General features: G+C 52.2%; 1 protein-coding gene across 1 annotated transcript in view; it reads left to right on the forward strand.

Annotated features, from left to right (window-relative positions):
- The window catches only part of LOC144953370 (UDP-glucuronosyltransferase 3A1-like), a 56311-nt gene that overhangs the window by 2496 nt on the left and 41174 nt on the right, over positions 1–12641 (forward strand). The window contains exons 2-5 of the mRNA XM_078883932.1: positions 5529–5630; positions 8009–8129; positions 9788–10267; positions 11473–11641. Of these exons, the coding sequence (XP_078740058.1) occupies positions 5529–5630; positions 8009–8129; positions 9788–10267; positions 11473–11641 (872 nt within the window). The remainder of the gene's footprint in view (positions 1–5528; positions 5631–8008; positions 8130–9787; positions 10268–11472; positions 11642–12641) is intronic.

The raw sequence follows: 12641 nt of genomic DNA on the forward strand, positions 1-12641 counted from the left end.
AGTGGGTGGGTGAGTGGGTGAATGAGTGGGTGAGTGGGTGGATGAGTAAGTGGGTGGGTGAGTTAGTGGGTGAGTTAGTGGGTGAGTGGGTGGGTGAGTGGGTGGGTGAGTGGGTGAATGAGTGGGTGAGTGGGTGGATGAGTAAGTGGATAGGTGAGTGGGTGGGTGAGTGAGTGGGTGAGTGAGTGGGTAAGTGGGAAGAGTGGGTGGATGAGTGGGTGAGTTTATGATTAGGTAGTGGGAGCCGTAGTGTAGCGGTTGTCACCACACTGCACTATGAACCTGGTTACCTGAGTTCAATTCCCGATCACGGCCAATACCAGTGACGATTATCTGAACCGGTCCTGGGCCTTTTTTAGGTTGACTCAGCCTCAAATTACTACCTTGTGTGGTGCGTAAAACTTCGCCACTGGGGAGACAAAGGCGGTCGGGCGTGGTGCTGGTCACCCACCCCCTTGTGTGCGGTTCTGACCGTCATAGGTGCTCGCTAACAGAACTTTCCCCAAAAGTCGGGTAAGGCTATAAGGGGGGGTCTTTGTCTTTGTATGGGTGGGTGAGTGGGTGGGTGGGTGAGTGGGTGGATGAGTGAGTGGGTGAGTGGGTGGGTGGGTGAGTGGGTGGGTGGGTGAGTGGATGAGTTAGTGGGTGAGTGAGTGGGTGAGTTAGTGGGTGAGTGAGTGGGTGGGTGAGTGGGTGGGTGAGTGGATGAGTTAGTGGGTGAGTGAGTGGGTGAGTGAGTGTGTGAGTGGGTTTGAGTGGGTGGGTGAGCGGGTGTCTATTAGTGGCGAGACATAGGTGTCTTTGTCTTTGCGTATCTGTCTGTATGTCTCTGTCTGTGTGTGTCTGTCTGTGAGTGTCTGTCTGTGAGTGGCTGTGTCTGAGTGTTTGTGTGTGTGTCTGTTTGTGTCTGTCTGTGTGTGTCTCTGTCTGTCTCTCTGTCTGTGTGTCTCTGTCTGTGTCTCTGTCTGTCTCTCTGACTGTGTGTCTCTGTCTGTGTGTGCCACAGTTGCCGGCCTTCATAGGCGCTGCTGCTGTTGCTGCTACTCGCTAGTAACGACAGAACTTGCTCCTACAGCCCTGTTAGAGGCCACACGGGGGATTTTTGTCTTTGTGACCTTGAAGAGGCAAGGAATAATGTGGATGCGTCGTTGATAAATGCCGCCGGAGTGATTCAGGGAACACGTGTCTGTGTGTGTCTCTGTGTATTTGTGTTTTTCTTTGTGTATGTCTGTATATAGACAGCAGATGTCTCACTCTTGAATCAGTATATTGCCATTATCTTTTCATCGGCTGCGCAACGCTGTGTGGAAGCTACCTGGTCTGTCGCTCCACGCGAAGCTTCGGGTCTTCTTGGCCACGGTCATTTCCTCCCTTCTCTACGCTTGCGAAACGTGGACCCCTCCTAATGGAGCATTTTTGCCGGTTAGAAACATTCAGGCTGGCCTGCCTACGATCTATCCTGGGTCTAACCAGGCTGCATTGTGTGAGGAGCTCACAAATCCTTGAAAGATCTGGACAAAGTCCCATCGGTGAGCTCCTCCGGCAGGCAAGGCTGCGTTGGCTGGGTAACACATAGCCCGCATGCCCAGCCACCGCATGCCTAAACAACTGTTGTTCGGCCAGATCGATTGGGCTAAACAGGATCGGCACAGGCTAAGTCTCTCTGTCTCTCTGTCTCTCTCTAAGTCTCTCTGTCTCTCCGGAACCCTCCCGTCCTCTGACCGGTAATGTGGAATGTCACCGGCCGAGATGAGCGTCTCTGTGAGTGCAAGGACGAGGTTCAGGGTGAGCGTGAAGGAATGCGAGGAGAGAGGCCGACCTGACCCAGACGGAACGTCCTTGTCTGGAAACTCAGATCCCGCGTCTTTTTATTTTGTTTCGTATGATTTTATTAGCCTTGAGATAATGCATTCCTCAAATTTAGCCTTCATGAAATATCCATCATCATCATCATCATAGTCAGTCATTGTCATGGGCAGCAGCATCAGCAGCAGCAGCATCATCATCAGCAGCAGTAGAATCATCAGCATCATCAGCAGCAGCAGCATCATCATCAGCAGCAGTAGAATAATCAGCAGCATCACTAGCAGCAGCATCATCATCATAGTCAGTCAATGTCATGGGCAGCAGCAGCAGCAGCATCATCATCAGCAGCAGTAGAATCATCATCAGCAGCATCACTAGCAGCAGCATCATCATCATCAGCAGCATCATCATCAGTAGCAGCAGCATTATCAGCAGCAGCAGCATCATTATCATCATCAGCAGCATCAGCAGCAGCATCATCAGTAGCAGCAGCATCATAATCAGTAGCAGCAGCATCATCATCATCAGTAGCAGCAGCATCATTATCATCAGCAGCAGCAGAATCATCAGCAGCATCACTAGCAGCATCATCATCAGCAGCATCACTCGCAGCAGCATCATCATCAGCAGCAGCATCATCATCATCAGTAGCAGCAGCATCATCATCAGTAGCAGCATTATCATCATCAGCAGCATCATCATCATCAGCATCTTTATGACGATCTATCACAAAATCTCTCATCAGTCATCATCATCATCACCACCGTCTTGATTATTGTTCGTCTCCCTCCTCCCCCTCCCCGTGTCTCCCTCCCCCTCCTCCCCGTGTCTCCCTCCCCCTCCTCCCCGTGTCTCCCTCCCCGTGTCTCCCTCCCCTCCTCCCCGTGTCTCCCTCCCCGTGTCTCCCTCCCCCTCCTCCCCGTGTCTCCCTCCCCGTGTCTCCCTCCCCCTCCTCCCCGTGTCTCCCTCCCCCTCCTCCCCGTGTCTCCCCCTCCCCGTGTCTCCCCCTCCCCGTGTCTCCCCCTCCCCGTGTCTCCCCCTCCCCGTGTCTCCCCCTCCCCGTGTCTCCCCCTCCCCGTGTCTCCCCCTCCCCGTGTCTCCCCCTCCCCGTGTCTCCCCCTCCCCGTGTCTCCCCCTCCCCGTGTCTCCCCCTCCCCTCCCCGTGTCTCCCCCTCCCCTCCCCGTGTCTCCCCCTCCCCTCCCCGTGTCTCCCCCTCCCCTCCCCGTGTCTCCCCCTCCCCTCCCCGTGTCTCCCCCTCCCCTCCCCGTGTCTCCCCCTCCCCTCCCCGTGTCTCCCCCTCCCCTCCCCGTGTCTCCCCCTCCCCTCCCCGTGTCTCCCCCTCCCCTCCCCGTGTCTCCCCCTCCCCTCCCCGTGTCTCCCCGTGTCTCCCCTCCCCGTGTCTCCCCCTCCCCTCCCCGTGTCTCCCCGTGTCTCCCCTCCCCGTGTCTCCCCTCCCCATGTCTCCCCCTCCCCTCCCCGTGTCTCCCCCTCCCCTCCCCGTGTCTCCCCCTCCCCTCCCCGTGTCTCCCCCTCCCCTCCCCGTGTCTCCCCCTCCCCTCCCCGTGTCTCCCCCTCCCCTCCCCGTGTCTCCCCCTCCCCTCCCCGTGTCTCCCCCTCCCCTCCCCGTGTCTCCCCCTCCCCTCCCCGTGTCTCCCCCTCCCCTCCCCGTGTCTCCCCCTCCCCTCCCCGTGTCTCCTCCTCCCCTCCCCGTGTCTCCCCCTCCCCTCCCCGTGTCTCCCCCTCCCCTCCCCGTGTCTCCCCCTCCCCTCCCCGTGTCTCCCCCTCCCCTCCCCGTGTCTCCCCCTCCCCTCCCCGTGTCTCCCCGTGTCTCCCCTCCCCGTGTCTCCCCCTCCCCTCCCCGTGTCTCCCCGTGTCTCCCCTCCCCGTGTCTCCCCTCCCCATGTCTCCCCCTCCCCTCCCCGTGTCTCCCCCTCCCCTCCCCGTGTCTCCCCCTCCCCTCCCCGTGTCTCCCCCTCCCCTCCCCGTGTCTCCCCCTCCCCTCCCCGTGTTTCCCCCTCCCCTCCCCGTGTCTCCCTCCTCCCCGTGTCTCCCCCTCCCCTCCCCGTGTCTCCCTCCTCCCCGTGTCTCCCCCTCCCCTCCCCGTGTCTCCCTCCCCGTGTCTCCCTCCTCCCCGTGTCTCCCTCCTCCCCGTGTCTCCCTCCTCCCCGTGTCTCCCTTCCCTCCCCGTGTCTCCCTCCCCGTGTCTCCCCACCTCCCCGTGTCTCTCTCGTACCAGATGGTGATGGAGAAGGTGAGGATGGACTCAATGATGGCTGTGTAGAAGTGCACCATCGTTGTCTTTGGCAGGTCGAATTTCTTCAGCTGCCGTAGGAAGTACATCCTCTGTTGTGCTCTCTTCATGAGGGAGCTGATGTTCAGTTCCCACTTGAGGTCCTGGGAGAGGATAGTGCCCAGGAAAGCGGAAGGACTCCACAGTGTTGACTGGGTAGTCGCACAGGGTGATGGGGGTGAGTGGGGCTGTATTCTTCCTGAAGTCCACAACCATCTCCACTGTCTTAAGAGCATTAAGCCGCCGCCGCTGCTGCTGCTGCTGCTCGTGGCGAGCCTGGGCCAGTTGCTGCTGCTGGCGATGTCAGCGCTTGAGGCAGAGGCCTGAGCGGGTCACGCAGCCCCATCACGACCTATCAGTGGCTACTTGGGCATAGGAGGCCATGGTGCAATGTATGTGCGCAGGATGGCTATCCTTACCTACTCTCTCTACCCTCAGCCGCACTTAATTTCCCCTTAACAGTGATGCAGTAATTGTTTTTTTTTACCCTTCTATCTGGCAACAAAACTGACACATTTTTACAATGTTTGCATAGACCGCAATACCTGCAGTTATAATACAAACAAAAAACATAACTCTGATAATGTGCACTGTCCTTGAAGTTGATTGGTCCACATCCGAGACAGCTTTCCTTCGAGCCTAGTCTCACATGGGTATTATCAGAGTTATGTCTTTTGTTTGTATTATGACTGCAGGTATTGCGGTCTATGCAAACATGACTCCTTGTAAAAAGGTGTCAGTTTTGTTGCCAGATAGAAGGGTAAAAAAAAACAATTATCATGTTTTTACTTGCAAATGAGGTTCCCATAGAGTGATGCAGTAATTTTAGCTGTGACGGTCCCACCTGATGACGGGGACTTGTGTTGCCTCCGAAACATCGTGATTTATTATTTTGTTTCTATAATTTCTTCTATTAATTTTATTTGTATTTTTCTACCTACGTGACTTTACCGAAAAAGCCTAAGAGTATGAATCCTTGCAAGTCACGAAAGCTTCAAATCTAGAATTAAAAGTGGAGGAGGGAGGTTGAGAGATTTTTGCTGTGTTGTGAGATTAAAAAAAAAAGACAAAATAAAATGTGTTCGATAAAAAAAGTGAATATTCACACCACAAAGACAGACGGAGTAGTGACACAGCACAGGAGCACAGGAGAACCAGGTGGTGTGGAGCAGCAGAGATGGGATGGGGCTTGGTCGGACTGGTCGGGCTAGGCCACAGCTAAATGAAGACAAAAAAACACGCAAAAAAAACGTGCACCAAAAAGTAACACAAAACACAGAGAGGGAAGCCCCTCACCTGCACAGATCGTGAGGACAAAAAGGAAATAAGAAGAAATAATAGAAAGATTTAGACCGTTTTCACGAGTTTTATAAAACGTTTCTCCCTCCTCCCCCCTCCTCCTCCCCGTGTCCCCCTCCCTCCATCCTCCAGGTGGGAGTCACTATTTGATAATGGATCAAATCTCCAGGTCGCTGGCGTCCAGAGGGCACACCGTGACGATGTTCGTACAGACTGGAACCCCCAGTGTCCTAGGTAGATGACTACACACAGAGACTCATCACCACCACACAGAGACCCATAGACGCATCACACAGATGCCCATAGACTCATCACCACTACAGAGACTCGTTAACACACAGAGACCCATAGACTCATCACCACACAGAGACCCATAGACTCATCACCACCGCACAGAGACCCGTCACCACAAAGAGACCCATAGACTCATCACACAGAGACCCATATACTCATCACCACTACAGAGACTCGTCACCACACAGAGACCCATAGACTCATCACACAGAGACCCATAGACTCATCACCACACAGAGACCCATAGACTCATTAGCACACAGATACCCATACACTCATCTCACAGAAACCCATAGACGCAACACCACACAGAGACCCATAGACTCATCACCACACAGTGTTATATTGACTCATCAGGACACAGAGACCCATAGAGTCATCACCACATAGAGATCCATAGACTCCCCATCACACAGAGACCCACAGACTCACCAAATAGAGTCCCATAGACTCACCACCACACAGAGACCCACAAACTCATATTCTTGGTTCTTTCGGTAAAGTAACGTAGAAGGGAAACAATAAAATAATAAAAATATAAAACAAAATTAAAAAACCCACAGACTCATAAAATAGAGACCCATAGACGCACCACCACACAGAGACCCATAGACTCCCCACCACACAGAGACCCATAGACTCATCACCACAACTGAAATTACACATCCGATTTAACAAGCGATAACATCTATTTTACAAACTTGATTTAAATTGAAACGTGATTACATTCAGTCAAAATTAACCTGATTAAAATAACACTTCCAAACATGACGATATTTGTAATATAAATTACCCACGTTATCTATATAGGTATGTGTTTGAACTAATTTCGCACCGTACGTAAAAGATAAGTTTTCAATGTAATATAGTGGTGTAATTGATCGTATCATGTATAGTGTATTGTACAGTAGTGTACATTGTAGTTAATAGTAGTGTCGTGTAAAGTGTCGTGTATAGTGGTGTAGTGTATAGTGTAGTAGTCTAGTGTATAATAGTGTAGTGTGTAGTAGTCTAGTGTATAGTGTAGTGTATAGTTGTGTATAGTGTATTATATAGTGGTGTAGTGTATAGTAGTGTAGTGTATAGTAGTGTAGTGTATAATGTAGTGTATAGTAATGTAGTGTATAGTAGTGTAGTGCATAATGTGGTGTATATTGGAGTGTATAGTGTAGTATATAGTATATTGTTTCGTGTAGTGTATGTTAGTGTATTGTATAGTGTAGTGTAAAATGTAGTATATAGTGTAGTATATAGTGTAGTATATAATGTAGTGTATAGTCGGGTGCTGTATTGTAGTGTAGTGCATAGTTTGGTGTAAATTGGAGTGTATAGTGTCGCATATAGTGTCTTGTTTCGTATAGTGTTTGTTAGTGTAGTGTAGAGTGTAGTGTATAATTGTGTATAGTGTAGTGTAGAGTGTTTGTGTATAATAGTGTAATGGAGAATGTAATGGATAGTAATGTAGTGTATAGTGTATTATATAGTAGTGTATTGTATAGTGTAGTGTAAAGTGTAGTATATTGTGTTGTATATAGTGTACTCTATGGTAGTGTAGTGTAGCGTGTTTGTGTAAAGTAGTGTATAGTAGTCTCGTGTATAGTAGTGTAGTGTGTAGTAGTCTAGTGTATAGTAGTGTAGTGTGTAGTAGTCTAGTGTTTAGTGTAGTGTATAGTTGTGTATAGTGTATTATATAGTGGTGTAGTGTATAGTAGTGTATAGTAGTGTAGTGTATAGTAGTCTAGTGTACAGTAGTGTAGTGTGTAGTAGTCTAGTGTATAGTAGTGTAGTGTGTAGTAGTCTAGTGTATAGTTGTGTATAGTTGTGTATAGTGTATTATATAGTAGTGTAGTGTATAGTAGTGTAGTGTATAATAGTGTAGTGTATAGTAGTGTAGTGTATAGTAGTGTAGTGTTTAGTAGTGTCGTGTATAGTGTAGTATATAGTAGTGTCGTGTATAGTGGTGTAGTGTATAGTAGTGTCGTGTATAGTAGTGTCGTGTATAGTAGTGTAGTGTATAGTAGTGTAGTGTGTAGTGTAGTGTATAGTGTAATGTATAGTAGTATAGTGTGTAGTATAGTGTATAATGTGTAGTGTAGTGTATAGTGTAGTGTATAGTGTAGTGTATAGTGTAGTGTATAGTGTAGTGTATAGTAGTGTAGTGTAGTAAGTATGAACTTCTTTGGCACAAGCACAAGCAGTAGTCATCAATATATGAATCGGTCAATCTCGATGACTATTTAAAAATGCATCAGCTCCTGTTCACGTACCTTTACAATAATTTGACCTGTACCATAATCATTTCATACTTCACCGATCAGGTCTTGACCAGCTCGCTGGGAACCGCACCTATCGAGTACTCCCGTGGTCCATGGGAGAGGACTACTCGGACGAGTACCACGCCTGGTTCCACACCAGCATGAAGGAATTTTTTAAGGGACGGTGAGTGGGCTTGCTCGGTGAGTGAGTGGGTGGGTGAGTGAGTGTGGGTAGATGGGTGAATGAGTGAGCAGGTGGGTGGGTAAGTGGGTGGGTGGTTGAATAGATGGGTGAGTATGTAAATTGATAGGTGAGTGGGTGAATGTATGGGTGAGTGGGTGGGTGGGTAATTGTGTGGGTGGTTGGTTGGGTGGCTGGGTGAGTGGGTGCGTGCGTGGGTCATTAAGTGGGTGGGTGAGTGGGTGAGTGAGTGGGTGAGTGAATGGGTGAGTGTCTGAGTGGGTGAGTGGATGGTTATATGGGTGGATGAGTGAGTGGGTGGGTGGTTGAGTCAGTGAGTGGACGAAATGGTGAGTGGGTAGGTGAGTGGGAGGGCGTGTTGGTGGGTGATTGAGTGGGTCAGACTCACACGGAGACCCACAGACCCACATAGAGTCACACAGACACACACAACAACAAACGCCATTCGCCACTAAATGGCGGTGACGTCACCACGGCGCTTGAGCCAGGCTATGTTCACCTTGAGGCCACGTGAAGTGTTGAACGCCCGCTGGCAGGAGGTCACGGGGCAGACCCAGGTGCCACGGGTCGACTGACCGAGATGACCGAGATGACTGACTGATGCACCACCTGTGCCCCCTACTGTACCAACTTGCTGTGCCCTCCGTTGTTGTTGGAGGGCGACTGCCTCCAACTACCCAGTAGCGTCCTTCACTAGCCTCCTCCACAGAAGCCGATCTTGACATCGCTGGTACCAGTCATTGGCAAGTCCACTCAGCTCCACGTCCTCCTGTACCACATCACTCCATCTCTTCTCTAGCCTGTGCCGCGTCCGTTTAGCCCCCTCGATCCGCCCGAACAAAAGCTGTTTAGGCATGCGGGCTACATGACCCAGCCAACGCAGCCTTGCCTGCCGGAGGAGCTCACCGATGGGACTTTGCCCAGCTCTTTCAAGGATTTGTGAGCTCCTCACACAATCCAGCCTGGTTAAACCCAGGATGGATCGTAGGCAGGCCAGCCTAAATGTTTCCAACCGGCGAAGATACATACAGACACACACATACACACACACACAGACACACACAGACACCCACAGAAACACACGCACAATGACACAAACACAGACCTACACATACATACAGATACACACATACACATACAAACACACACATACACACAGACACACACACAGACACCCACAGACACACACGCACACACAGAGACATACACACAGACACACATAGACTTACACATACATACATACAGACACACACATATACACACACACACAGACACCCACAGACACACACACAGAGACACACACACAGACATACACAGACTTATACATACAACGATCCCCGTGTAGCCTTAACAGACTGTAGGGGCAAGTGCTGTTAGCGAGCACCTATGAAGGCCGGAAAGGTACACGAGGGGGTGGGTGGCCAGCACCACGCCCGACCGCCTTTGTCTCCCCCGTGGCGATGTTATACATACAGACACACACATCCACACACAGTCACACGCACAGACACCCACAGACACACACACACACAGAGGCACACACACAGACTTACACAAACATACAGACACACACACATACACACACAGTCGACATTAACCCCACCACCACCCCTCCCCCTCTGTCCGTCGCACCGTCGCAGGAACCACGTGGCCGGTTTCCGCGCCTTCTACGGTCACATGGCGCGCCAGTGTGACGTCATCCTCTCTGACGCGGGGGCCATGGCGGCCATGGCTCGCGTGCGCCCCCACGTGGCCGTTCTTGACGCCTTCAACCCGTGCTCGTTCGTGTTGGCGCGAGCCCTCGGCGCTCGCTCCGTGGCCGTGCAGCCGGACGGGTTCCCGCGGCGGGGCCAGCCGCCCGGCTTGCCCGACGCTCCGGGCGATGACCCTGGGGAAGGAGGGGGAGGAGATGGCGGTGGAGGAGGGGCTGGCGGGTTCGTCGACGGACTGAGAGACGACGCCATGGGCAGTGGCGGTGGCGAGGGTGGCGGTGAGGGTGGCGGTGAGGGTGGCGGTGAGGGTGGCGGTGAGGGTGGCGGTGAGGGTGGCGGTGAGGGTGGTGGTGAGGGCGGCTGCGGTGGAGGCTACCAGATGGAGCAGTTCGACGCGGTCATACGGAAGTAAGTGTGCAGATGATGAATAGTCTGAGCACACAGAGACCCATAGACTCATCACCACACAGAGACCCATAGACTCATCACCCCACAGAGACCCATCGACTCATCACCACCACACAGAGACCCATAGAGTCATTACCACCACACAGAGACCAATAAACTCATCACCAACACAGAGAGGCAAGACTCATCATCACACGGAGACCCATAGAGTCATTATCACACAGAGACACATAGACTAATCACCACACAGAGACCCATAGAGTCATCACCAAACAAAGAGTCATGGACTCATCACCACCACACAGAGACCCATAGACTCATCACCACACAGAGACCCATAGATTCATCACCACCACACAGAGACCCATAGAGTCATTATCACACAGAGAGTCATATAATTATCACCACGCAGAAAGGCAAGACTCATCACCACACGGAGACCCATAGAGTCATCACCGCACAGAGAGTCATGGACTCATCACCACACAGAGACCCATAGACTAATTACCACACAGAGACCCATAGAGTCATCACCACACAGAGAGTCATGGACTCATCACCATACCTGGGTAGCGTGGGTGGCCATGCCCCGACCCTGTGGGAGCTGTCCACCCAGCCTGAGATGTGGCTCTTATTACTCACAGAGAGACACTCAGACTCACTCACTCAGATTCACTCAAACTCACTCAGGCTCACTCAGACTCACTCACTCACACAGACACACTCATACTCACTCACTCAGACTCACTCACACAGATTCACTCAGACTCACTCACACAGACTCACTCAGACTCACTCACTCAGACTCACTCACTCAGACTCACTCACTCACTCGACACACTCACACAGACTCACTCACAGACTCACCCAGCCTGAGATGTGGCTCTTATTACTCACAGAGAGACACACAGACTCACTCACTCAGACGCACTCACTCAGACTCACTCACTCACTCAGACACACTCACACAGACTCACTCACTCAGACTCACTCACTCACTCAGACTCACTCACTCACTCAGACTCACTCACTCACTCAGACTCACTCACTCACTCAGACTCACTCATACATACTCACACAGACTCACTCACACAGACTCACTCACACAGACTCACTCACTCACGCAGACTCACTCAGACATACTCACACAGCCTCACACACAGCCTCACACACATGGCGTGTATCTCTGTGTGGTTGTTTCCCAGACATCTGGGAGGAGCGGGTGGCCTTGCTCCGACCCTGTGGGAGCTGTCCACCCAGCCTGAGATGTGGTTCTTCAACGTCGACTTCGCCCTCGAGTCTGCCCGGCCTCTCCCTCCCTACGCCGTCTGTGTGGGTGGCCTCCTAGCCAGGCCACCGCGGCCTCTGCCCCCGGTGAGTGAGGGATGTTGACTACCTTGCCCGGTACGTGCGAGGTCGTGGGGTCGATCCCAGATGCTGGGACACGTTGACTACGTCGCCCGGTAGGCGGGAGGTCGTGGGGTCGATCCCAGATGCTGGAAGATGTTGACTACCTCTCCCGGTAGGCGGGAGGGCGTGGGTTCGATCTCGGACTCTGGGAGATGTTGACTACCTCTTCCAGTACGCGGGAGGTCGTGGGTTTGTCCTGGACTCTGGGAGATGTTGACTACCTCTCCCGGTACGTGCGAGGTCACAGGTTCGATCCCAGACTCTGTAAGATGTTGACTACCTCTCCTGGTACGCAGAAAGTCGTGGGTTCGATCACTGACGCTAGAACATGTTGACTCAATCGCCCGGTATGCGGCAGGTCGCGGGTTTTATCCGGGACTGGAAGATGTTGACTACATCGTCCTGTACGTGCGAGGTCGCGGGGTCGATCCAGACTCTGGAAGGTGTTGACTACCTATCCCGGTAGGCGGGACGTCGTGGGTTCGATCCTGCACTCTGAAAGATGTTGACTACCTCGCCTGGTACGTGCGAGGTCGTGGGGTCGATCCCAGACGCTGGGAAATGTTGACTACGTCGCCCGGTATGCGTGAGGTCGTGGGTTCGATCTTGGAATCTGGAAGTTGTTGACTACCTCTCCCGGTACACAGGAAGTCGTAGGTTCGATCACTGACGCTAGAACATGTTGACTACCTCGTCCTGTACGCAGGAGGTCGTGGGTTCGATCCTGCGCTCTGAAAGATGTTGACTACCTCACTCGGTATGTGCGAGGTCGTGGGGTCGATCCCAGATGCTGGGACATGTTGACTACCTCTCCCGGTAGGCGGGAGGTCGTGGGTTCATCCTGGACTCTGGAAGTTGTTGACTACCTCTCCCGGTACACAGAAAGTCGTAGGTTCGTCCTGGACTCTGGGAGATGTTGACTACCTCTCCCGGTACGCGGGAAGTCGAGAGTTCGATCACTGAC

This window comes from Lampetra fluviatilis, chromosome 75 (genome assembly GCF_964198595.1).
Source record: "Lampetra fluviatilis chromosome 75, kcLamFluv1.1, whole genome shotgun sequence".
NCBI classification, from domain to species: domain Eukaryota; kingdom Metazoa; phylum Chordata; class Hyperoartia; order Petromyzontiformes; family Petromyzontidae; genus Lampetra; species Lampetra fluviatilis.